This window comes from Perna viridis, chromosome 10 (genome assembly GCF_037379345.1).
Source record: "Perna viridis isolate PV_CMFRI_1.1 ecotype Kerala chromosome 10, ASM3737934v1, whole genome shotgun sequence".
In the NCBI taxonomy this organism is placed as follows: domain Eukaryota; kingdom Metazoa; phylum Mollusca; class Bivalvia; order Mytilida; family Mytilidae; genus Perna; species Perna viridis.
Window position 1 is genome coordinate 6,316,071 of NC_142454.1, and position 27,991 is coordinate 6,344,061.

The 27,991-nt window shown below is 32.3% G+C and overlaps 2 protein-coding genes across 9 annotated transcripts in view; one reads left to right on the forward strand and one right to left on the reverse strand.

Annotated features, from left to right (window-relative positions):
- LOC148604297 (uncharacterized) overlaps positions 1-7,670 on the reverse strand; it is a 28,983-nt gene extending 21,313 nt beyond the window's left edge. The window contains exons 1-3 of one of the 3 annotated variants that reach the window (XM_088548570.1): positions 6,269-7,670; positions 5,424-5,565; positions 1,204-4,177 (exon numbers count right to left, since the gene is read on the reverse strand). Coding sequence is in view for 1 of the 3 variants with exons in the window: in XM_088548569.1 (XP_088404695.1) it covers positions 6,961-6,963 (3 nt within the window). In the remaining 2 variants the exon portion in view is untranslated. The remainder of the gene's footprint in view (positions 1-1,203; positions 4,178-5,423; positions 5,566-6,268) is intronic. The other 2 variants (XM_088548571.1, XM_088548569.1) reach the window with 2 other exon arrangements.
- A 1,018-nt stretch (positions 7,671-8,688) lies between these two features.
- LOC148604298 (nuclear pore complex protein Nup98-Nup96-like) overlaps positions 8,689-27,991 on the forward strand; it is a 40,783-nt gene continuing 21,480 nt past the window's right edge. Inside the window, exons 1-17 of one of the 6 annotated variants that reach the window (XM_088550669.1) lie at positions 8,718-8,767; positions 9,111-9,199; positions 16,384-16,485; positions 17,439-17,672; positions 19,520-19,651; positions 20,017-20,264; positions 20,653-20,773; positions 21,262-21,458; positions 22,061-22,183; positions 22,875-23,013; positions 23,239-23,415; positions 24,369-24,438; positions 24,903-24,926; positions 25,816-25,927; positions 26,562-26,705; positions 27,075-27,286; positions 27,617-27,830. In XM_088550669.1, the coding sequence (XP_088406795.1) occupies positions 16,443-16,485; positions 17,439-17,672; positions 19,520-19,651; positions 20,017-20,264; positions 20,653-20,773; positions 21,262-21,458; positions 22,061-22,183; positions 22,875-23,013; positions 23,239-23,415; positions 24,369-24,438; positions 24,903-24,926; positions 25,816-25,927; positions 26,562-26,705; positions 27,075-27,286; positions 27,617-27,830 (2,190 nt within the window). In that variant the 5' untranslated portion in view covers positions 8,718-8,767; positions 9,111-9,199; positions 16,384-16,442. Of the gene's footprint in view, positions 8,768-9,110; positions 9,200-13,187; positions 13,345-14,736; positions 14,828-16,383; positions 16,486-17,438; positions 17,673-19,519; positions 19,652-20,016; positions 20,265-20,652; positions 20,774-21,261; positions 21,459-22,060; positions 22,184-22,874; positions 23,014-23,238; positions 23,416-24,368; positions 24,439-24,902; positions 24,927-25,815; positions 25,928-26,561; positions 26,706-27,074; positions 27,287-27,616; positions 27,831-27,991 lie in introns of those variants that run through there. The other 5 variants (XM_088550672.1, XM_088550667.1, XM_088550668.1 and 2 more) reach the window with 5 other exon arrangements.

The following is a 27,991-nucleotide window of genomic DNA, read 5'->3' on the forward strand; positions in this document are numbered from 1 at the left end:
AAAACACTTTGAAAGTATTGATTTTTTATTCGAGTGATGGACTTGTAAAAACAGTCTGGTGACATTTTTAGATTCTGATAGTTTTAATAATTGAAAGACTTTTCAAGAAATAAAACAAACTAATTACAGGTCCCAAGATAATGTGTACATGAGAATTGTAAAGTAGAAGCCCTTAATCAGGACTGGTAACATTGTCAGTTCTAATTATACAAGTTACAAGATGTTGTCCAAACAAGGATGAGACAGCATCCTCAGCTGGTTGTTTTCAACCGCTAAAATGCTTCAAGTTAACTCTCAGAAATTTTTTATTTAAAGTACCTCTCAAATACAACCTACACATATCTTTATTTCAATTGTAAGTTTTGTTCAAAAGGTTTCGAACTTTCACTGATGCTGACCGGTTTACTCCTGTATAAAAATAATCCCTTGACGAACCTCACACATTTACAATGGTCTTTTTAGAAATTTAAATGAACACATTGTTTACAATGTTTCCGACGTGTGTCTGGTCATCACATATACTGCAATTAATTATAATTACTCAATCCAGAACAGTCATGAATTATGTATCAACGATAAATGTCTTTTTTTTAAGATTTCACTTTGTCAATCTTTAATACCACGTGCTAATCGTCTCAACCGCTGTTTTATTGTACTGACACTTTGGATTAAAGCTAGACAAATCAACTAGTATCTACTTCAGTGATCAGATCAAGAATTTTCACATGTCCTTTGGACTTCCTTCTTGTGATTTTCTGGGGTCCCAAATGTCTGCAAAGATCAATGAGATTTAACTTCAAAGTGCTCTGTGTTTTTTCACCAAGGTCGGTGATTCACTGTACACAATTAACAACTGGAATATACAATTTCCCAGCTGGGTGAGTGTAACACTCACATTTCACTGTGAAAAATTCCGACTGGCACTGTGTTTCACTGACTAACACGGATTTAAAATTCCGACTTGAGTGTTAGAGAAACAAAAGTCGCTGACAGTAATGTGTCATAACTTATGACTGCTTTTACACTAGTCCAAATTTCCTCTGACCCTGCAACCCTCCTCTTTTTTATATGGATATTGATATGTCAGGTTGGGGTCAGAACAATGTGCCATACAAAAAGTTGGAGATTCTGCGGTACCGTGGAGTATCGCCCTTCACGCGCTTCGTACAACTTTCATGTTGAAATCGTGTAGGTGGTGCATACCTAGTTTGATTTGGGATTCATTTTCCTTTATGCTGATATAAGTTTTATCGGCTTTTTGTCATCAAATCTCGGTAAAAAGAAGTTTGAAAGCCTTAACCCAGGGTCAGCAGCCATTAACTTTCGATTTCCAACTTTGCATGACGCAAGCGAGATTTGGTCGTATGCAAATGAGATTCCGTCATACACAGATGGTCACGCGAGATCAAGCGTGTGTACTGGAACAACATATTATGAACACACCTGGTTGGATCCAATTTACAATTGTTTGGTGATCCTGCTGCAATACTTTTGGTTGAACTGTTTATTTTTCAGATGTGTAAAATATTACATGTGGCACCCCATCCTTAGAATACCCTAATTTAATTGTTTAAACGCAATTTTCGAGCAGGTTATTAAAATATTTATTGGAAATGCATTGAGAGGTGTGTGTGTGTTGGGGGGGTGCGGGGTAGGCAGAGGGCAATCATATACATTTTCTGCTGGATTTTAAATTGCTCCATATTTTTACATAGCAGTTTATAAATATGTTTTGCATTTATATTTAATCTTCAATCGCTTAGATTCTTATTATATTGAAGTTTAATATAATGTTATTTCGATGTTAGATTTTAACTGGCAGTGTTATTTGTGATGAACTGGATGTCTGTATACCTGTTTCTTGTTTAGATTCTATGGTGAAGAGAGGTCTTAGGGAACCCAATTATATCAAGCTTATGAAATATTTTTTTTCTTTCACTGCCAAACATCTCTGCATGGATTTATATATAGCATATTTAAACTTTTTTGTTTCATTATGTTCATGTCTGACTTTCTACACAAAAATGTAGTACTTGCAACTAGCTAAAGACCATTCAAATTTCCTCTGATCCTGCAACTCTAATTTTTTTTTTAATTAGTTATGAATATGTTGAGTTGGGATATCCAAATAAAAAAAGGGTCCCAGTTTTATTGGAAATTCTATCCAAGTTAAAGATTAATATTATTTTCAGAAAAAAATCCAGCAAAATCTCTTTGCATTTTATAAAAACTATCAATAATACATATATGTACTACCTCATATGAATGTATGGTTGATTCTTACAACTGAATACCAGTGTGGTTCTGTTGACTACATGTAAGTCCTAATAAGTTACCATAGATGAGGACATAAATTCCAAATTATACTCTTTGGTCACAATAAAAGATAAAAGAGTCCAAGTATCTCAAATATTTATACAAACCCAAAAATTTTTCACTTGTATATTGGTTTGGATTTGTTGTGGTCATCTGGAGACACTTGGTTTTTGTGAAAATTTGAGTATTAGTTGGTTGATCTTTATAAATTTTAAAACAAGGTTGCAAACTACAACAGAAAGGTTGGTATAGATTTTGGAGGTTAGAATTAGGGGCATAAATGGGTCCTAAAACAAGAAGTTCATTGAATTTAACAATACAACTCTAATAAAAGTATAACAATGCCTATGATATTGCTTCACAATATTCTATACCACAATAAATAGACTTGCATTGATTGTTTGGGTTGTGACTAAAGCCAAGTAAGAATAAGGGGCCCTAAACAAGTATTATTTCAAGAAATAAAGGGGAAAAATGTCACATCAAAATCCTTACCTGCATTTTTCAATTAGATTTCAAACATCTTTTACAGTTTACAAATTATAAAGGAAGCCATGCCCTAACAAATCTTTTTTTTTTTATATTTGGTGCATTTTCAAGTTTTTTTTTTATAACATTCCTTATGAAAGTCCATGCCTACATGTTTCAATCAGATTTCAGATATTTCATACGTTTTATGAGTTTCTAGGTGCAATTTTGAACCTTTTTTCCAATGGATGCCATTTGAAATCCTAGCCTAAATACAAGAGCTTTAAGAAGTATGCCTACCAAATTAACCCTATTTTTTTAGATAATGAAGTACAAAGTGATCCATGAATGCACTCTAAAGCAGACCTTTATACTTATATTGAATTTTAAAACGTGCAATATTGTGTCCAAATGATTTGTTGTGTCCATAATGAACTGTAAGTCTCTATGTTAAGTGTGTCAATAACTAATATTTTGTCCACACTTGCGGAGTTTAATTGTCTGTGGTTGTATCATGCTGCATTTGGCAAAGCTTTTTATTCTAACTTGGATACATTCTTGTATTGTAGGGTTTCACATTTTCTTTCAATTTGTTTAATTGCTGAGGAGTTTTCTTCACCTATGTATGTTATGGCGAAAGTTATAACATTCACATTAGTTAATTAAAATTTTATTTGGACTTTACTTGAGTACCTACATATTTAGACAAAATGTTGCACTTGTCTCTATTACTATGTGCATGCATCATAAATAAAACATGTTTATACACTAGTAAATTTCCAGTGACAATATTCTTGTAGGATTTAGGGGGCAGGGATTTGATGTCAGATAAGAAATTTATGTTGTACAAGCACAAATATTTAGTTTTAATTCAGAAGCAACTGAAATCAATATTTCATTTTGAAAATAAATGCCTTGTTTAGTAATTGAGAAAACATATAATTATTATTATTCTACTTTTCAATGGAGGAGTAAAATATTCCTTTCAGGAATTTGGAACATTTTTAAAAGATCACTCTCCCCTTGCTAATAAAATGGTTGATGCTTCAGAGATTGAACAAAGACAGAATAATAAAACATAAGACACTGTCCACTTTACAAATCATTTTTGTGCATCAAAGCCAAAAACATCATTCTGTACAAAACATTGTGGTTTTAGGATTTGAGAGCCAACACAAATAATAGCTGTTTCAATTTGCAGATTTACAAATGTACATGTACATGTATATATAAATTTTAATTGTTTGATAAAACTGACACATCAGATGCCTCACTTAGCTCCAATACAACAGGTATGTCTTTGGTTGAAGTTGCAGTTAGAGTGAGGATTGTGGAATCTATCATACTTTCAATAATTCCAACTTTTCTATGGTCCTCTTTAAAATCTAATCACCTGTAAAATTAAATACGTTTTTTATTGTGTAATGTAAAAAAAAAACTTAATATACAATGTGTGCCAACTCAAAAAGTAACCCTTACAAAAAATGCCCTTTTTCATGTACAGTAGATTCCACTTAATTGCATAGCCTATTTGCCAGTAAAAATTATGCAAATAACCGGGCTATTCTTATAACCGAAATTACGATTTTACCGGAAGTGTGAGTTCAGGTAAGATGACGATACTGTGGATCAACCAGGGATATCACTGTTCAACATTTCTGATCTGGTATTTAATTGTTATAGACCTTCACATTGTATTGTTCTTTTATCAATAAATAATAATATATATTGTGTTTATCTTATTTGAAATGGTCTGTGCGTTTTCAGTCCTCTGTTCAATCACCATTGTACACTGATAGTTGTGTATTATACGTGTCATTGACCTCAATATATTCCTATGAAGTGTGGATAGTATGGGGCACCTTAGGGTAGTTGAATTTCATTAGACATTGTACTGAATGAACGATGACTTGATTTTCGGTTGATATTTTGCCTAGTAACCCAAGCTCACTAAAAACTGTTCAGCTCATTAAAGAAAATTAAATTTACATTGATAATCATTTGTAGTCGGAAGAATTTAAATAGGGACAAAAAATACCCCAAGCCGTACCCCAAGCCGCATCATAAGGTGATGTTTGGCATGTCGTCAGAAGCCATTGTTGACCTAGGTGCTTGTTTATTTTAATGCAATTAGAAATCATTTAAATTGTCTTTTATGTCCATTATGTTTTTGATCCATTATTAACACCTCCTGATTGATGATAACCTAGTTTTTACAACAATAAATATGATTGACATATTTATGACCCGAAGGCTTAAAATAGAATTTGGGAAACCCTGTCTTTACCTCGATGAGGCAAAATTCTCTATGCAATAAACCGAAATGCACCTGCAAGGCCTATGCAAATAAGCAGTTTTTTCCCTAATGAATAATAGGAAATGGTTTTGTGCAGGAGAAAATTATGCTAATAACCGAAATATGCAATAAAGCGATATGCGATTAAGTGGAGTCGACTGTAAAACATAAGTTAATGGGAGGCAGATACCAGTACACTGTGGGTTTGCTGTTATTAAAATATATACTAATTTGCTAGTAATGTTACATGTTGTAATTGCCATTTTATGTACATCTACAAGACATTCATGTAGATTTCTAACTGTGCTGCATACATTTCTTTTTGTCACTATATACAACATACCATTCTGATATTCAATGTGCCTCATCATATACAACTAAACATATTTTTTTTCAGAATGTTTCTGACAGGATGCCTCTCTAATGCTTTTTAATCACATATTCTGGTGATACCAGGAGAATGGTAGCACAACCTTCTTTGATACCTGAAGCAAAAACCAGTTAATTGAAAAGTTGTCTATTCTAGTGATCATGCTAAATGTGCACAATTAAACAAAACTGTTAATGGACTTGAATCATTCATTGATTTCACATAACATTTCCAATACATGGATATATTGCATTTTTGACAAGACACCCTCACTTTTTTCCCATTCCTAATTCATTTGTTAATAGTTACACTGAAAAAAAAATCAAGATTATTTTTAACTCTATGACAAATACATATGCCATCCAATTCATTTTGTGTTATGCCTTCATAAATTTCATATGAAGAAATCTTATGGCTCTTAGTTTTTGCAACTGTTCCTTGACAGGGGCGGATCCAGGATTGAGTTTGGGGGGGGGGGGGTTAATTGAATTAAATGCAGTGCAAAGCAAGGCAAAAATATTATGGGGCGAAACTAGTAATAAAATTTGTTTTCCTACCAATTTGGGTGGATGGGGCATACGCCCGGTACGCCAGTCTTTGGATCCACGCCTGCTTGATAAGATATACATGTCCAGTGGGGAAATAAATAAGCTGGCATAGTGTGCTAATTGAATGAATATATAACCTGAGCCAAAATTTTGCATGTCGCATAATTTGGTTCAATTTTTTCAATTTTTTTGGTAATAAAATTGCGGGAACTGAATTACAAAGAGCAGGGGACAAGGGATAAAAATAATGAAAAACTAAGTGAAACTTACTAAAACTTCTGTTAAGAGTCACATTGAAATTTGCGTCCATCAAATTTACGACGATCCATTTCATTTACCACCTTGATTCCAAATCTACCAGTGTTCCAATTCACACTTATCGACTCCATGTTGTTCCAGTGCACAAGCTTGTTTAGACTAACAACGAAGGCGGTGTTTGTTGATCTTGCGTGACCATCTGTGTATGAAGGAATCTCATTTGCATACGACCAAATCTCGCTTGCGCCACACAAAGTTGGAAATCGAAAGTAAATGGCTGCTGACCCTGGGGTAAGGCTTTCACTTTTTCTACCGAAATTTTATGACAAAAAGCCGATAAAACTTATATCAGCATAAAGAAAAATGAACCCCAAATACTAGGTATGCACCACCTACACGATTTCAACATGAAAGTCGTACGAAGCGTGTGAAGGGCGATACTCCTCGGTACCGCAGAATCTCCAACTTTTTGTATGGCACATCGTTCTGACCCCAACCCAACATATCAATATCCAAATAAAAAGGAGGGGGTTGCAGGGTCAGAGGAAATTCGGACTTTTAGTTTTACACCAATAGAAATTTATGAGAAATCGACCACTAGTTTTATATAATAAAATTTGATAAGGTCCAGAATTATATGAAATAACCACTAGGTTTGAAGCTTTTTGTCACTAGAAATCAAGTCGTTCTTCACTAGGAGTTACCATCTATTTGTCGTTAACCTTGTTTACGTTATTTCCCGCCAAACAATAGCACGTGGACTTTGTTTATGATAAAACCCGAGGTACATTGAACGGGCCATAAAGACATCCAAAAAACAAAAGAACAATTTGGTTCTTGAACCGTATTTGTTTGTGTGAATTTTTTAAACGGGAAAAATAAAGAAGAAACCAGACAGAATGATAATTCAGAGACATTCTAATCAGAACATTTCTAAAACGTGAAAATAGGAAATAGAAACGATCCCCATACACAATTTTGACAACTGAATAAAATACAAAAAACTAAACGCGGCACTTGCAATATAAGCTCTCACAAAAATAAACGGAAGAGAACACCAGTTACTCCGGAAAGAGATTGCCTTACCGGTAAGACATGAAATCTAACTGCTGATATCTTCTGTCATCTGTGAAAGTAGGCGGGTCATTTTGAAATCACACCTATGAAATTTTCTTGATCTCTTCACAGCATTTCATTAAACTAGTTTGACCCCCTTAGAAAATTTAACAAAAAATGATTCCCCTCATACCTTGATATACAAAACAGTCTAAAATTTTAACATGCAAACACTTACCTTAAAAACACATAAAATGATGTATAGATACCTTATGTATCAGAATTCTTGAAGAACACAATATTTACAATAGAGACAAAGTCTGCGATATCAAATAATAGAAATGGAAGCAAGCGAAATGATTAGAAGTGTTTACAATCGAAATTCAAGTCATCCATGCCAAAATCTAATGTTATTGAAATACAAGAAACTAATGACAAACAACACCATGATGATGATAGCACAGGCAATGAGGAAATGGAACAGAGAATGGAATCTTCAGAAGATGAATCTGACGACCTTTTTTGTACATTAGCGTTTCAAAACAGTACATACAACAACGATAATGCATTAAATATGTTTTGAGACAATAAAATGTCATTGTGTGTATGTGACACTTATAATCTCTACCCTCGGAAAAAAACTGAACACCCTTGAAACATATAGACCAGGAATTTCTGTGTGTAAAAAGAAGATACCCCTTCTTTCGACTTAAAAAAAATGAACCCCCTTTTCAGTGAGCAGCAAAATATGTGACCCCCCCCCCCCCCCCCACACACATAAGTCCCTCAGTAATACGAAATCAATTAACTACCTATTCGTTTATTATTTTATATCTTGCTTGAATGATTCCCGTTTGTAAATATATTCGCTTTTTTTCAGATACCGCCAAAAAAATACAGAAATAAAACTCCCTCATAGTTAAAAAGGGTTAGAGGTTCCATAAGGTTCTTCTAGTAAACTTGGCAGTATTTTAATTTCAATTGCTGCAATTTTCATGTTTCGTTTTTGATTTGATTGATATTTTTTTAACTTAATGACATTAGATTCATGCTGTTAGTAGAATTGTGATATAGTCCCTTTCGTTATTACTTATTCCAAGTCAACAACTCATTCTTTTTGAACGCACTTTTTTTACTTTCTGACTAAAATCCCGAGATCACAATATGAATAAAAACCTTAGAGTACTACCGAACAGTGCAAAATTCCCCTTTACTATATTTAGTCTGTTGATTGCAAGTAGGCGTTTCCAGGTGGGGTGTAAGTCCGCAGTATAGGCGTTTTCTTGTCTATTCATTGGACTGTTCAATACGCTGGCAGTTGTTACCGACGTAAACCAGCATAAACTTGGTTTCCCCTTGTCTATATTTAGAAAATCACGTTATTGGTTTGTTTATAAACATTGCTAAGGTAGATATGTTCAGAATTTTACTTTAAGGACTAGCGAACAATACGAGGTACGTAATGAGAAACTACATTTTCTTTCAACAGAAAATTTTGACTTAAAAAACTTGGTATATATACATATATAATAATTTATATTTTTTCTGTTTAATAAATACAAAAAAATGTAATAGAAACTATATGTGAACTTATTAGACTAGCTATTTTATTTTCTTGGGCTGGGTTAACTTAAGCCGCGCTATTTGATACTGATATTGTATTTTTTTACAATTATATTTTAGACACGTAAATATAAATGAATAAAAAGCGGGTTGTAACAGTTTATTTCATCACACTTTGAGTTAGGATTTTTAAAGAGCGAATTATTTAATTCAGTTTACTATACATTTTTTGTAGTGCATAACACTCTCTGTGACATCTTGTTGAAACCTTAAACATTGGATATTTTCCTGATTCCACTGTTGGCGTATCATACTTGGGCCCAAGTAAGAGTGTTAAAGGTTGATACAAAACCACGAAGGATGCCTACAAAATTATAGTCCTTTATTCAAAATGTTTGGATAAAATTGAACAAATGGATATCAGGGTTTCAGTAAAAATTAATTTGTCCCATTTTACTCAATCTTGCCGTACATTTGATGGTTTTCATTATTGATATTATATTGTCGGAAAGTTGTTCAGTCTAATGAACTATATTTCTCCAGTACCGCTTGGAATGATTTAATTTCTAATAAATAAGTCTTTTTAAGCACTTGAAAAATAGTACTTATTTTTCTTTAAATACATGTATCTTTTCCGGTAAACTTTTCAGAACGACAATATGAATTATCAGAAATGTACAGTGGCTAATCCAAAAATTGTCATTTTCATGTTTAGAATGAACAAAAAATAATGGCACTTAAGGTCCTAACACCCCTTTTTCAGAGAAATCTCGACTGACACCCCTCCTTTTCAAAGTGTCTGGATCCGGCGTTGAGTCTACCTGGTGTAATCACTTCTAAATTCATGCCACTGATCCCGGTATCTGTACCACATACAGTTTTAAAGAAAAGTTGTTTTTTTAAAGTCTAGTGTAACTGTGGAAGATATATAGAACCAGTAACCCTACACATCATCTAGGCGAGCTACCAGTGTACTTCAAAGCTCCAGGATGACTTTCCTTTTGAAAATGTTTCTTTTCATAAATCAGTATATTTCTTTCTGCTGGAAACGATAAAAAATAAACAAATTGGAGAAGTAATGACAATATTATTATATGATGCCGTAAGTTCCGTGCAGCACTCAGTAATGAGCGTGAAGTACAATAGCACCTACAAAATAGGATTTAATCAAATCTGCGGGAAATATGCATATGACAGTGCATCCTCAAATGGTCTCAGAGGAGATGCTCAAGATGTTTTGGGCGGATGGGTGGATATTGCCATGTTGCTTAGCGGCAAGTCACGATTACAGTCACAAGTCTGTTGTCTTAAATATTTGGTCAGAAACTGCCAGTATATTGAACACATGCATATATGTTTCGGGTGGCATTCGTGTGAATTTAGCTTCCGGTTAATTTCACGTTCAACTGACTTGATGCATGCTCACGTGAAATTCACTTAACATGAACTTTATATGAAAAGTTCACATGAACATGAACTCTGTCACGTATTTTATTTGCTAAATTCTTGTGAAAATCGTGTGAAATGATTTTGTCAGGGTACATATCGGGTCATCTGACATTTTATGTATTAAGGTTTGAAAAATAAATTGAAAATAATAATCCGGCAAGAGGACAATTATAGTATCCTCTAATGCAAAAAAATATGGCCAACAACCACTGACTATTGATCTTTTAACGACATATAAATCAACAAAACAACAAATCAGACATTGAAACAACTACATCTTGTTTTATATTTACTTAGACACAAATAAGATTACATACTATTAAAGTTGTAAGTTTTAAAATAAATACAATCCAAATTCCAGTTGCGTTGCCCTGTTATTATTATCATCATTGTCCTCTTTTGAGCACTACACTTTTAAGTTCGAGTTATACATGTATAAGCATCAAAATCAAATTATCATTAAATATTTCCGCCAAGATACGACCGTAGAATGGTATTCCCTCGTCCTTAACTGTAATGTATTTACGAAATCAACTCCTTTATTTTTGGTCCGATTTCTGATTTCTTTTCTTTTTTTTTTTCTTTTTTTCCTTATGAAAATTCGTGCCTACATATTTGAATCAGATTTCAGATATTTCTTACGGTGGGTCAGTGGGGCCACACAATAAATAAAAATATACTTATTTTTTGGTTCAATTTAGAAAAAAAGTATTTGCATTCATTATGAAACTTCCTGTTTTGCTGCGTTTTTCATTCAGATTTCAGATAACTCTTACTGTTTTCGAGTTATAAGGGGTCAAAGAGATCACATAAAAAAAGAAGAACTTTTTTAGATATTTGGTCCGATTTTGAAAATGTAATCAAATTTCGAATTTTGTGCTATATTGTGTCCAAACCAGTTGTTGCGTCCGTATTACAGTCGTGGTTGATTACATTAGAATGTAATTGATTAAATTACAATTACTTTTACATTTTATGATCACGGGAGAATCCGGGATTTTATGCAGAGGAGGCGTAATTACGAGAATCGCTATAAAAAGAAACCAGATTATGACGTTTAATGAATGAATATGATAAATTGTTATATTTGATATAATATTTAGCAGACTACGATATCTTTTTTGTTTTTTTTTTATTCTTTGAACGGGGTGGGGGGGGCGTATGCCCATTACGCCCTCACCTTGCCCCGCCCCTGATGATAACAATTACAATAAAATTGCTCATTTTTTTGCAGTGTACTTGATAAAATTACTATTACTTTCATCGTGTAATTACGATAACTGGATTACCTTTGATTACTTTATGCTTTTTCTCAAAGATAGTAAATAATACCACAAATTCAAACTTTATTGGTGTATGTTTTATGAAACATTCTATTGAAATATGAGATCTTTTGAAGTAGATGATGAAGTCAGTATATTTTTAAAACTTTCGCACATGTGCAACAAAACAATGTTTGCAGTGAATTAAATGTTTGTTTTTGTATTGCCCGATATGACTTACGTGCATAATTTGCATTTTGCTTTGGGTGGACCTTCAATTCCAGCTGGAATTTAAAAAAAAATACTAAGAGGTGTCTTTGACATGATCTGGTGACAGAAAGACATGTACTTATAAAGTTAACATATGTGTTTGAACAAGAACTCACTCACTTTCCTCAAGTTCAACTCGATTGACAATGAAAACGTTTAATTACATTTGTTAAAAAAAATCAATGATCATCAAGCTACAAGAGAATGAATCTCCAGGCTAATATATAAACTTAAACCAGCATTTGTTTTTTTTTAACATGTAACTGACATAGCTTTAATTTCACACATATTTTCATTACTTGATTGACAGTGCTTGTTATGAAGTGTCAAAAAGTAATTGATTCAGAAATGACATTTTTATTTGAATTGTATATGCAGCCAGCATACCTTATCAAATAAAGGGTGCATTAAATGATTTTTGACATATCTAGAATAATGATCTTAACGTAATAAATGAGTGGTAAAAATGGTGTGTGACATTGAACCCTCTTAAAACTGAGTTAATTTCATTTTCAACAGTATTAAATATGCCAAATTAAAATCTCTATCGCCAATTTTATGGCAAGCCGTTGTGGAATGTATTCTCCATTTATTGATATCAATAAATATTTGATAACGTGTGATAATTATCAACGTGCATAATTCAATTATTGATATTGATGAATGGCCGAATTGATAACATGTGGATAAATATTTATTAATGTGTTGATAAATCGTTTATTGATATAAACTATTTGAATGATTTACTAACATGTTATTAAATATTTATTAAAATGTAGTTCCGACAGATCTGCATGCTGGGTAGTACGCAAATGTTGATAACAATTACAATCACTATCTTTTTAAACACATTAACAATTGATGTATTTATCATGCAGTTGAAATCAATAAAGGAATTTATAACATGTTCATAAATATATATTTATATGTTAATAATATGTATAAATTTGTTAATAAATCGTTCAGTTTATTGAAATTAATAATTATTATAAGCACGTTGATAATTTTTTATCAATATGTTAATAATTATTTTAATGATATCAATATTTATTTGTAATGTGTGAATATAGATGTCATATTTATTAATATAAAAAATTAAATCTTTATTATTCATCAATAAATTTTATAAGTTCGGCAACAGCTAGCCACACAGTTTAATGTTGTGCCCAGTGTGTCCCAACTGTTCATATTAAAAAAAATATTTATTAGGCTCAAACACCTATGTGCAACATGAATCATATCAATATTGGGCCTTGCGAAGTATTTTGTTACTTTTGAAAATGACCGACGAGTTCGAAACAGCTGATTATAATTTTGTTTAACCTTAAATGAAAACGCTTCTTGGATTGAGACCAAATGTCATTCATGCGCTTTAAAGCGCCATTTTGTCGAAAATTTTGAAACGAAAATGATTTAAACTAAAGAGGACATGAAAGAAATCCACAAGCGATCAGTATAAATTGAGAAATGAGAATCTAGCTTAATCAGGTATAATGGCCATTCCATCACTAGATTAAAAAGTAACTTGTGTATCGTCATTAAATTCGGATATCACAAATTGACAATTGTAACACTACACTTGCATCACTTGTTTACCTTTACATGATATCAATGTGTTTGTGTTTGGAAATATTCTTCTTCTTTGCTCTATAACTTCTTCGTTTTATTGGAGAACACTTAACTATAATGGGCTTAATTATATTATCTTTTAATTTCTCTGATAAGAAGGAACAGTTAAACTGTAGAATGATATCGGAGATGTACAGAATCAAAATATACATTTATTTAGCTACTTTAATTTGTATTAATATTGGTTAAGCACTGATGACAAGTTATATGATGTCACTTGACTGTACTTGGCTTCTGATGACTAGACTTGTAATACCATTGCACAATATTTTTTTTGGCTGCTTGTCCACGCATTTGAGGATGTGAGCCTCAACAGGCTAATTGTCCACTCATTCGGTTTGAGTCAATAACACACAGAATCATTACGTTAGTATTGAATGTGGACATTGTGAGAAATTCATATATGTAAAATGATACAAATACAATTGAAGTTATTTAATTGTATCTGATGTAGCAAATATCGATTACAAATCATTCAGGTTTAAGACAAAATACATACATAACAAACTTGAAAGGCTATTTTAAATAAATATAACAAGAATAAGTATGGTGTATATGTCAAAGAGACAACCCCACCGGAATGAAAATATTAACCCAAGGCTTGGACATACAGAAAGATTGTTTTACACATGATTCAGTCTGCCACATTTTAAATCATAATGCTGTCATTCCAGACAGCAGTCACAAGCTAGTTAGTCTTGGTTATGCAATTTCTCCATACATGTGAAACATGTCCATTCACACTGGTCCTTTGTAGAAACTACAATTTTAAGAACATCCTTTGAAGTACTTCTTAACACTTGGGATATTTACAATTTCGTCAAAGATTTTATTACATATTTTTTAACCATCTGGTAAAGATGATGCATCAACTTTTGCACAAGCCATCATAACTTCTGTAACATGTATTGTGTCTGACCAACATAAAATCCCTCCATTTTCAAAATGAAGAGGAGCCACTGCCTTTTTTCGGTTTTTGATCCTTCAGGATAAAAATACCTGTCACCGGTCCATCTCTGGAACTTCCCTACTGTTTCTGAACACTACACTAAAATGTAGTCCAAATGTAATTCCTTTTATAGCATTTAATCCAATTTTATAACAATAAAATATGTTTCTTGCAATTTATAAGCTCAGAAATTTCTATTATTTATGCAAATTATATTAAGGTCTAGTTTTCATATCAAATGAAGATTTGAGGGACTCGTTTTTGGCCTTAAAAGATATTTAGTAATAAATTTACATTTACAGGGCTCAAGCTACTTGAAAAAACTGGGAGAAGTGACTTCTCTTTCAGAGAGACACTAGTTAGAATTGGGGATGAACAGGCAGAAGTGAATGTGTAGGCATTTACTAATGCTTTTTAAAATCATATGTGTTATATGTTACTTACATGCACACAATATAAGCAAGCATTTTCATATATTCATTTTCTTTTATTGAGATAATGTTACTTTTTCTTTAAGCTACATATGTAAGTAGCTAAATATTTTAGACAAAATGAAATCAGCCTGCAGAGTGAATGATTGACAGTATCATGTACTCACGAAATTGAATTTCTAATCTATACCTCTACCCCTTACCAAATTTATTACAGCAAAATTAATATATGATCGAGCAAAGGAAAGCTTCTTGCATTGCATTGTCCTATTGATTTTGTCTTTTTTAGCAGCACTGGAATAGAAAATTTCTATACGAACTCGAAAGGATAAAATGTGTTAAATATTTTCATTTTAACACACTTATAAGTCAATTATCCCTCCTATCATTATTTTTCCATTTATAAACAGGAAGTGAATAACTGATTTCAACCAATTAAAATTGATAAAAGTGTTTGGTTGTGTTAAGGAAATTCTTTTCTTAAGATGATATTAGTTTTATTTAAGTGTAGTTGTTATGTAGGATAAATACTCTGTTAATATAGCTTTTTTATATATTAATTTTTTGATAGATTTAAAATTGGGGGAATTAGAACAAAATTTGTAAATGTGTGTGAAGTTGGATGAGTAGTATAGATTGACTTTCAGTTTATACATATTTAAAAAGGGCAGTTCTTAATAGTTTTTAAAATGCAATGTACCATCACAATTTTATTTAAGTTTATATAATCTATGAAATTTTGTTCATGCTAAAATTTTTACAAGAATCAAAAACAGCAGGTGCCATCGGCACTTTGATTTGTAATGCTTTTGCTAATAAATATTTTAATTTTCACATTTTGTAAAGTTAACATAGACATTAGTTCAATCAGTTTTAATGAGAAGAAAGATTCTGAATGGATGTCACAACATCAGAGGGCAAGCTTGTTTATGCCTATGGAAAATTCCATAATAGGAGCATCATTTAACCAGTGCTGTTAATTAAAATAAACCTTGTAGAAGGTAACAATAGGAAATTTTACACAGCTTGCCATATACAATATTCATTTTTTCTGATAAATAAGTAACGTTTTAATGAGATGTATTATTGACATTTGAAATAGTTGACATTTTTTGTCAACTGAACCAAATTTATGTTTTGTTAACAAAGCAATGATATTTGTTTGAGTTATAACTTGCATTCATGGAAAAAGGAAGAAAAGGTGGTTACTCGGTCTGAGCTGCTTGGTCTGATAAAATCTTAATTAAACTTGTCACATTTTGGGCTTCCAACGATACAGGACCTTTCAGGATTAAATTCATATGCCATCTGTTGATTAAAATCGTGAATTAATTCAAAACAATTAAAATCCATATTGTTCAGATCTAATGTCAACTTATTCAATGTTATCATGTTCACGTAGTTGAATTTTGTAAATTGGTGGGTTAATTTAATCAAAACTTCCTTTGGAAAAGTAGTTAGTACAAGGAGTAACTTGACTTTTGAGTTGATGTCTATGTTATTATGTCTGTGTTTTAGGAAATACTTGGTATTGGATGACATAGTGTTAAAGAAAATAAACATTGATAGTGTAGACAATGTTTGGAGCAAAGCCATCAGGTTTCTCATTTGGAAACACAAGTATGTAACAAATAAGACTAATAAATAAAATCTTATAAGTTTTTGTTTACATCATTTTTCAAAAATATGGGTTACATTTAGTTTGTCAGGTTTCAGTGTTTTATACCTTTTCATTTTTTACTTTCGTAATCTGTAAAAAACATCAATTTTCCATGTGCATGTTTATCACAATTGTAATGATGTTCATATTTTATCTGTTAGTTTGTATCATTTCAAATTGGGATTCCCTCAAGATCTCATGCATCTTCAACTCAACACCAGCAATCACTTGGAAGATACTCTTACATGACTTATATGAATATTAATATTCACGGACTGTTACAGATTCAAAATGAAAATCAGAGACCAATAACTGATTGACACTGTAGAGGACTTTAAGAAAAGAAAAAAAAAACGAAAACTCTTTGTGATTGCTGAAAATTGAATAATACTATGAGTTTAAACATGATTTTATTTGTTAGTTTTTTACAATTGATAAAAATTTAACAATTTCAGGGGCAGGGGCTTTATTTGAAAAAGGGTAGAAAAAGCCCTAGTTTAATACCATTGTGATGATGTTCAAATGTTTTCTGTCATTTTGTATCATTTCAAATTGGGATTCCCTAAAGATCTTGGAAACTTTTTCTGTTCCCCATTTCTCTAGGACCATTATTGGGTTTGTTAGTTAATAGTATACATTGTATGCCATATTATAACTACATTTCATAAAAAATAAAATGGGTTCCTCGGTATGAATTGGAATTGTGTTGTCATAAAAAAAATACAATGAATGTGTTCTCATCTTATTACTAAATAGTTCATTTACATGTAGATGCTGTAGCACATAGTATATCTTCATTTTGAGAAACATAATTTTTTTTAAGTAACCTTATGCTTGGCTTTTTTAAAAAAAATTTTTTTTTAATTGTTTATTGTAAACAAATGTATACTTACTGTTTTCATTATCAATTTAGGTGCATCTTTTGGTCAAACAACAACACCGTTTGGAGGCAATAACATAAATAATACAAGCTTTGGTGCTAAACCTACAGGGACAACATTTGGTACACCTGCATTTGGGGCCTCAACTCCTGCACCTGCGGGAGGAGGCTTGTTTGGTGGTCAGAGTACAAGTACTGCAGGAGGTGGATTATTTGGACAGACACAACCACAAAACCCTGGATTTGGCCAGTCATCTGGGGGCTTTGGTATGTATTAGTTTATTATAATGTTTGTTATATATATATTTATATATATTTCTTACAGTGTAGTATTGGTAAAAAAACTATAGATAGAACTTGTCCTATTAGTTTTTAGTCCCTTACCAGCTTTAGCCAAAGGGGACTTTAGATTTGCACTCCTTCCATCTGTCCATTCATCTCAGTCTGGAAAAAAAATTGAAGTTTTCTACACTTTCTTCTTAACACTTGCAGATATTGAGCTGATTTTTGGTATGTGAGTCTACCCTTATGAGTTACAGATCTAGTTTATGTTTCGTTCTGCTCCGCTGATTTTTTGTTTGAGTTATGGCCCTTGAACTTAGAAAAATTTACTGTAATTTAAGTTTTCTGCACTTTTTTTCTAAATGCTTGCAGATGTTGAGCTGTTTTTTTTTGTGTGTGTGAGTCTACCTTGATGAGTTACAGATCAGGTTTACATTTTGTTCCGCTTTGCTGATTTTTTCCAAAGTTACCAACTTTCAGTTTTACACGCTTTTTTCTAGGACTTAAGATATTGAGTTCTTTATTATTTTTTTTGACAAATCAGTCAACCATTATTTGAAACCTAATCAGTCCAATTGTCCATACATAAAACTTTGCCAATCTGCATCTGGTAAATGGATTGAACATCTTTCTTGTCTTTGTCCATATCCCTTCTTCTGTTCAAAATCAATGTCATTTCTTCTGTTTGTCATTTGTACTGGATGATCCAAGATGGTATTTGGGTCAGTGATATAAATAGCCAGACGGGGACTACAGTCGAACTTCACTCACTCGAACTCGGATAGCTCGAACACCCGGGATTTCTCGAACATAATTCAAAGTACCAAAATTTTCTCCTATATAATCAATATTAATAACCATGGATTTCTCGAACACTCGAACTGACTAGTCGGTCCGTTCGGTAAAAAATCCTAGAGAATAACCCTCAGTAACTCGAACTCGTCAGCCATTTTGTCAGCTTGGGTAATAAAAGGTGTGAAAAACTGAAACTCTATCATTAATCAGTGTCATTTTACTTAGTTACTGGTAATACTTAAGTCATCACTAATTAGGTAGTTTTGATCTTAACATAGTACTGATTGAAGTTCAAGAATTTTCCGAAGTCCGTATGATGAAAGCATGAAAGAAAATCGGATGAAAACAAATTGTTGCCCAAAGAACTTGAACTCCGAACATTTTTAAAAGCATACACATTTTTAATGTCCACAAATCAACATAATCTACCGAAAGCAAATGAAAAAGATCTACGAACTAACACACCTTCGTAGGGAGTAAGCAATTTCTAACGATAAAGTCGAACTCGGACTGGCAACGAAAAAAATCCAGAAATATACGAACTTCAATATTCTCGAACTCCTGATAACTCGAAAACATTTCAATGGTCCCTTGGAGTTTGAACTACCGAGATTTGACTGTTTATATTGTTTTGCAATACTCTCAGGATGCTCGTTGTCAGTACATGTGGATGTAAGTGAAAAAGTTTATTAGAAATTTGAAAGAATTCACGCAATAATCTTTAACCAATAACCTTCAGATAGTCTTTATAATAAGAACATATCATTGTTTTGTGCAGATTGTATCCATGATTTTCATTAATTTCTATATTCCAAGTATATTATGGGGGGGCTATACAGAAACACCTACAGACATTTCGAGGTCGCAATTTTTATTCATAAAAAGTGACATTCTGCTTTCTAAACAGGATACTATGATTTTTCCTGCTTCATTGATTTCCTGTTTAGAAAATATGTCTTTATCTATCCTTGATCATCCCTCAATGTTGCTTCACCAATGTACAACTGATATCCATTACCTGATTTTTTTTTTCACAGCTTTTGGGGCTACCCCTGCAGCAAGTAGTTCTGGAGGAGGATTATTTGGACAAGCAAACCAAGCTCAGACTGGGGGTCTCTTTTCAACTCCTTCCACCAATGCTAGTTTTGGTGCTAAACCAACAGGATTTGGTAGGCATGATTGTTATGTTAGTCTTGTAAATATAGTTGCTTTGCAGAGTGAACATGTAAGGACCAAAGTCGGGCAAATATTAAGTTTGAAATTATAAATAGAATATGCAGTATGCTAGAAAAAACTGAGTACTTGTGGATTTCAAATTGTTTTGGGTTGCTCTTGGATGAATATCAAGTCTTTCTTCTTTTAACTTGTTTAATAAGCATGCTTTTTCTGTCATTGTATATTTTCAAAAACTATTTAATTTCAATGCAAATACTATTCTCGATATGTTTTTCAAGTTGGTATTTTGTATTTTTTGCATTCAAAATATTAGAAGTGGTTTGAATAACTACATTTAGTTCAAAACTGGTTTTTAAAGGTTTTGGAACAGGTACAAATACACCAGCTGGTGGAATCTTTGGACAGACCCAGACACCTGGTGGTTCTATGTTTGGAGCTGCTGGAAGCAGTGGATTTGGTGGTGGAAATGTCCCAAATGGAACAACGCTTAAGTACAACCCTCCAACAAGTCAGGACACTATGGTGAAGAATGGTCAGACACAGAACATCAATACACGACATCAGTGTATCACTGCAATGAAGGAATACCAAGCCAAGAGTTTGGAGGTATATATCACTGTTATGCAGAAATACAAAACAAAGAGTTTGGTGGTATGTATCATTACCATGAAGGAATTTGAAGTCATGTATCACTGAAACAGAGGAATATCAAACAAATAGTATGGAGGTACATATCACAGTAATTGAAAAATAGGATAATTTATTGGAAAGAGTGAATAACCAAAATATTAGCAAGTGTGCGAGCTTGTTCAAAGTTTAAAAATTGCATAAATTCTCAGAGACAGTACAATTTTCCAAAATGAACCATAAATTGATACATAATTATATGATTTTTTTAGATGCTAAACCCCAAATCTTAGCTAGAGAAGGTATAATTTCATTTGTTGAGTTAAATTAATGTTTAAAATTTTACATTTTCACCTCATTATTGTAGGAACTTCGGATGGAAGATTATGCTGCTAACCGTAAAGGGAAACAACCAGGAACAGGAGGCTTGTTTGGTAGTACTCCCGCAGCAACACAACAAAATACTGGCTTTAACTTTGGTGGTGGAGGTAAGAATTATATAAACTTTTAATAACAAATTTAATGAATTATGGAGATGGAATAAGGAACTTGTAATTTGTGGAAATACTGGTTATCTGGGATTGAATAGAATCCGAAAACTGATAAAAAGGCTGCTGTCATTGTCGTAACTTTATTTACAACTTTGAAAGTTTAATTGTCAGTAATCATATGTAGCAGTGTTTGCTCTATATGTAGCTTGCTATATATCTCATTATGAATGTACCATACATAAAGTCATAAATCATGTATAATTTTGTTAACACTAAACTCACAATTGGATCACTCAACATCTGACCTGATGGCACAAGGTGTTTGTTGTTTTGTTTTTGTTTTTTTTTTAATTTGACCAAATAAATTGTTGACATTTTTACCTGTTGAGAATGTGTTAAAAACTAACCTGTGCTAGTTTTCATACATTAACCAAAAACATTTTGTTTCAATAAATATTAAGATTTTGATACTATGTTATTTTCAGCTGGTTTTGGACAGACTCCAACTGCTTCATCAGCAGGATCATCATTATTTGGTGCACAACCAGCAGCTAGTGCCCAAGGTTCTTTGTTCACTCAGAACAAACCTATCTTTGGTGGTGCTACAACCACAGCCAGTACTGGGTTTGGGTTTGGTACCAGTACAGGTACTGGTTCTAACATGTTTGGTGCACAGAATAAGGTAAGGAAAAACAGTGTCTATTTCAATGGTCTTAGTTAAGGGAAATGTAATGAGATATCAGTGTCATGGATTAAGTTAACTGAAATGGAGAAATGCAATATTGTATAGGCAACAAAAAATTACTTTAGTTCTGTCCTTAATTAACAAAATTATTGATTTGGTGTTGAAGAACCCTTAATAAAATTGTTGTATATGTGCCTTCTACTTCTAACAAGAAAGGTCCTCTCTCCTATTTATATAATTTCCTGCTGAATATATTGTTCTCTAATACAAAAATGATGCAGACGTGTAACAATTTCATTAAAAAAAGTCATTACCTTATTTTAGCCTATTTTTTAAGATTTGTTCAACAACAATGATCGACAAGAGAAAGATATATTTTATCTTGTTATTATGCTAGAGTATATTTCTCTTATATTGTACTTAATTAAAATGCATCTGGAATGAAAGATTTTAGTACTACATGTATTCCTTGACGCCCTTGATATAATAATACCATTAAACCATTTATGTTATTCTTTTGGCACCTATTGTATTCCATTCATGCATTATTTTATTGTTGAACTTCATTTGGATCAAAATTTATTTATATATATTTCCAGCCACTTTTTGGGGCAACACCTGCAGCTACAACACAATCTTCACTGTTTGGTGGTCAGGCAGGAGGTTTTGGGACATCTACTGGTGGCTTTGGTGGCTTTGGTGGTGGGCTAGCTACTTCTACAGTAAGCTTATATTCAATTCAGATTTTATCAGCACATTGAATTATGAAGAAAATCTATATAATAACGTTATAATAAAAAAAAATAATCCATTGGTTATTGTGAAAACCAAAAAATTACTCTCACTGAAAATGCTTGAGGATTGAACTTGTTGGCATGCTTTAGCTGCAGTCCGAGGGTTTTCATGTCATTCATTGAAGACCTATGAGTAGCCCTGAGCTGACATTTTTCATCCAAATGGAGTTGTTGTTTCTGATATATTGACCATATCCATTTTTGCTATATCTGGCTCTTAGGATCATACATGTAAGTTATGAAAACACATGGGCGTATGTTCTTATGTATGTATTAAAGAATGGAATTTCTTTTGGTCCCAATAATTTATCATACTTTATCTAAGGAAGGAAAATCTGTCTGGAAGTCATCTACTTGAGACAACAATATACTCCTTTCTTATTATGTTCTTGAATCATGTTGTTTATACATGTATGTATAACTCCTTTCATTAGTTGCAACTACATATATCTAATGGATAATCAGTGTATTTATCATGCTATTTTTTTAATCTCATTACTTATATTGTTGTTGTATTGATAGCATTTCATAAATTTCTTAACTGTGACATAAGATTGACAAACATTAATACAAATATTACCATGTACTGATGTTAATTGCTGTTTGCTCTTACTTTCAGGGAGGATTATTTGGTACCAATAAACCCGCTTTTGGGGCAATCCCAGTGACTTCATCAACTGGTTTTGGTCAGACTAATTTATTTAATAAACCACAAGGAACAGGTCTGTTTGGAGCTACTTCTCAAGCTCCTGGTTTTGGTAAGTAGAATTTCATGTTCTGTCATGATACTATAGTCTTTTTTTATCATAAAAAGAAAATTTATCAGATTTCTGAGCTAAAGGTGGCCAAATTTAAATGCATCTAGTTTAAAATATGATAAATGTTTTAGTTTTGATATTGAATTCAGCATCATGCAAAGGTACTCTTGTTTTATTTTTTTTAACTTTAAGCTAAAACATTAGATATTAAAATGTTTCTTTCAGGTACCAGTACAGCGAGCAGTTTATTTGGAAATAAACCATTAGGATTTGGACCTACGACATCAGCACCGACCTTTAACCTGGCCAATCCCTCAGGTGGATTGTTTGGTAGCACAGCCCTGTCAAAGCCAACAAGTTTTGGATTTGGCGCAGGTGCTGGGACCAGTACCTTTAATACAGGTAACAAATTGTAGAAGTTGAATGGCATGTTATGCAGTGCTCAAACTCATAAATTTGTACTATAAATTAAATCATAATAAAAACTTATGTTTTACTTTGAGTCCCAGGGCATAATCTAGGAGAAATGAGCAAAAACTTCTCCTTGTTTGCGCTCACTTCTCCCTTTTGTCTTTAACAGTGAGAAGTTTTTGTAATAGATTACATGGACAAAAATGTCAGTATTGTAATTTCTGTTCAGTAATGAAACAAGAAGATCCAAAGAAACGCTTTGGCTATTCTATTGAATTATGATTGAGATAAATTTAATCGCAGTCCCAAGAAACCACATGACAAATGCATGTTTTGTAATAAAGTATCATATAAACGATGAAGCATAAATTATCATAAGGTGTAGTGAAGAATGCTCATTCTGTATCCTGTCTTAAACCTTAGAACAAAAAGCTGATTAAAATAATCAATCTAATATTTGATAGATTTCAAAGATTTTTGCAATTTATTTTCTGGAACGGTGCCATTTTTGTTTTAATTGTTATCGGAAGAGAGATAACTCAGGTCAAAATGCCGCTAAAAGACAGAGTACAGTCTGAAAATGAGTGTGCAACTTCACTTTTTTTTAATTGTTTTCTGAGGGCAAAGTGAGCAACCATTTCACCTGAATCGCTCAGTAGCATGAATCCTGATCGTCTTTAGATGTCTTACCTGAAAAAATACTGCATTGCTGTGTGTAAGGAAACTGTTAAAACCAAACCTATGTAAACCAGAAACTTGTCCATCTTGTGAAGTCCTCTTTATATCAGTTCTAATGGATTTAGAACCTGTATAGTATGAACACCTGCCTAAAATGAACAAAAGGTTCCATCCAAAAAGCAGTTCAGTATAGTCAGCTTTCTTGATACATCAATACATTTATCAACTCCTAGGATAAAGAAATCATTTACATTTTTTTCTTGCAGGTTTTAATTCTGGAGGGTTTGGAGTACAGCCCACATTGAATTTAGGTGGAGCCAGCACCACTTTGTCAACGTAGGTTGATTCCAATTTTTTTTAAAATGTTTATGATATCAGAGGTGTTTACCATTATGCCATAGTTTCTACCAAATTTGACTGCAAATTACACTCTACAAATTGTGAATCTCTCCATAAAACCCATTTTAAAATGACACAAAGTTTAAGATAAGTATGGTTAGTCTTTAAGTAGCATAAAAAGGTCTGTGATATAATTTGACTAAGTGTATAAAACATTAGTAAAATGTCAACTAATCAGGCAATGTTGGACTAAATCAATAATGACTTTTAGTATGATTATACCCAATTGTACACAGAATTGAAATTCACATTTGTTATATTACGTAAAGCAGATTTTTAAAGATATTTTATACCATATCACAGGCATTCAAAGTAATATATATATAGAAAAAAAAAGAAAATAAAAATGTTGTTTTTGGGCAAAGGTCATTAAAGTTTTTGAATTTAAAAATCAATTTTAGGAAGAAAAAAGCAATGCTTGAATAGTAAGTTGAAGTTTGGTGTGATTTACCAATTATATATATATATATTTATCTTTTTTTTTTTTTAAGTTGAAAATTTTACTAACATAATTCTGTAGACTATGGCCTATGTTATGATGTCAAAACATGTTCATGCTGTGAGCTAGTTTCTATGGATATATACCTGTAACAATTTGCTGTGTTTAGACCTGCACATGGTGTCAGAGCGTAATTGTACAGTCAGCACATTTAGATTCTACATTCTTGATTTAAAGACCTTGTAATTAACACTTTATGACCTGTTTCTTCTGGTAACCACTTCAAACTAACTGGTTAAATATTTTCAAATTAAAACCTGGAATGAGAAATGAAATAAGATAGAATATATATTTGTTGTTAAAAAAAGTGATTTTTTTTCTGACCCTTTTCATGTCTGTAGGTATCTTTCTTTTATTTTATTATTTTTTAAGTTTCACATTGAACTTGCAAACAAATTATTAATGCTGTAACATTAAGACATTTTACAGGCAATACAAGTAAAATCTTCAGTACTCTTGGAAGTTTCTCTGTAAGGATACTACTCTTTGAGAACTTAGAAGTTTGTACATGATTTAATGAATGGTCTATCAAATTCTCATTCTCAATTAAATTGTCAGTATCTGACTTCTATAGGGAACAGAAATACTACTGGTCAGAGAGTAGATCTTGCCATTTTCAGGACAGAAGCAGTTTCACCAATGTGTTCACTAAAATTTTTCACAAAAATTTTTATTTTTAGTGCAAAATGTCTGCCATCTTTTAGGTATTGTGTACTGGAGTCGATCAAATATCTGTTGGCAAGATTAAATTGCCAGTGGGAACGGCTTCTTGACCAATGTAGTTTAAGTCAAATGTTTATATTGGTTATTTGTAGTGCCATCAATCCTCAGAATGCTGGACCAACACCACAACAAATTCAACAGCAGTTACTGGCCTTGAATAATTCACCATATGGAGACTCTCCACTCTTCTGGAATCTTAAAAAGGTATGGTAGCAGTCTTAAGCCACTAGCCCTATGTCAGAGTGTAATAAAAAATGATATTGGTTAGTGAAAACTCAATAACAATTTAATTTACTTGTACATGAAGATGGTTGATTGGGGCTAGTACCTAAAATTTTTTTGGCACAGACTAGTAGTAGTAGTTTTTGTAACCATTTGTTATGGAAGTATTTTGATGAAATTAAAAATTTATGTTTTAAATTCCTTTTAAAATTAGTCTTTGAGCTAAGAAAAGTAGGTGCTTATCAACTGTAGATTGGAAATGTCAGAATAACAATGAATAATCACTATAAAAATATATTTTCTCTGAGAATGTCCTTAATCTTTGATTTCAGGCAGTCAATTAAAGTTTTAGCCAAGAAAAACACTCAATTTTAGATTTTTTAAACCAAATTTAGAAAACTATGCTTTTCTTCAAATTTTAAATACTAGTAGTATCAAGAGGAAGACAGAATGAAAAGTAATCTCATTTCAAGTGTAGTTTACATTAAAATATTTTCATCTTGTTACTACATAAACAGGTGTGTGATGTAAAACTGCAGGGTTGATAGGTCTTCCCGTATACACATGTACATCTTTTAACCTTAAACTATGAGTTTGATTTTATATTCTTTTGCAGACTGAAACGAAAAGGGAAGATGTGTTAAAACCGACGAATCCAATAGCACAAAAGGCAGTCCTGACTAACCAGTACAAAGTCAGTCCAAAACCAACAGCCAGAATCAAGCCCAAGTCTCTTCATAATGTACTCAATGGTTCTAAGGTAACTGTAAATAGTTTTAGGGACACCACAGGTACTTTGTTCTTTGTTGGCACAAGACCCTAACAAGATTTTGGGTTGTTAGACATATGATAAATACCATGTATACTGATCATCTTACACTGTCCTTGATTACTCATATTTTATAGTAGTTTTTGTTTTTAAACAACATAATTTCATCAGTGGCTGAGGAAATTTGGCTACTTTTTTCAGTTTGTTTTAAGTAATTTTGACAGGATAAAATTCATTTAAATTACTTTTAATACTTTCATAAAATCTTTTAACAGTTAGTTATTTTGATTATAATCATTACTGTGTTATGAAGTCTGTAAAGAATGTCATAACTTTGATACTGTTTAATTTATTTTGCAGTCCCAGATATTTGATGGATTAGAAGATGAAGATTTCAGTTTTGGTAATGAATCCTTCATGCCAAAGAAAAACATAAAGAAACTGGTCCTCAGGAAATCAGGAACAGATTCCAATTCACCCAGCAGAGCATCATCTGTTATAGAAGATGGTCCTAATGAACAATCATTGAATGACACAGATCCAAGTTTCTTACAGAGTAACTCTCATAGTGTGTAAGTAGGTCAACGTACAGATTAATATTTTTACCTGTATTTCTTTCAGTAGTTGTGTTGGAATATTGTCAAGAAAAAAATCTCACCTTCAGTTTATTTACTTTCGTAAACACATGAAAAAAAGTGTGGTTCATGAATAAAAAACTTAAAATAAATATATGTGTAATTGATTCTGCTGAAGTAGTAATCATTGTAAAAAACTAAAACCATCATATTAAGAAGTGAAGAGATGAAAATTTTAAATGAAATCTACATGTATCAGTTTCAAATCTCTTGTTGTCACTTGAGGTCAGTGTTGTATTATACTGGAATGTATTTATTTATCAACAGACCAGCAGAAAAAATTGTTACAAGTACATCAAAGGAACCAGTAGAGCCAGAGAGCCATCCTGCACCTCCAATGCATAAACATGGAAACCAGAACTTTGATGACACAATAGCCATGTTAAATGAGCAGAATCAAGCAGCAAGACTCACTTCACGATCAGCTGATGAAACTGACCTTGATATTACACAGAGAGATGAAAGTTATGAGAAGAGACCAGTAAGTAATGCCACATGTAAAATTTTACAAGGAAAATATTTGTGGAATTTAGTTTTACAGTAAGCACACAGTCATATGTAAGTTTTGTGAATAAGCTACTTTGTTCTGTGAATCAGAAACCTCTGTTTCAATACATCTGAAGTATGAGCTGTGTGATAAGA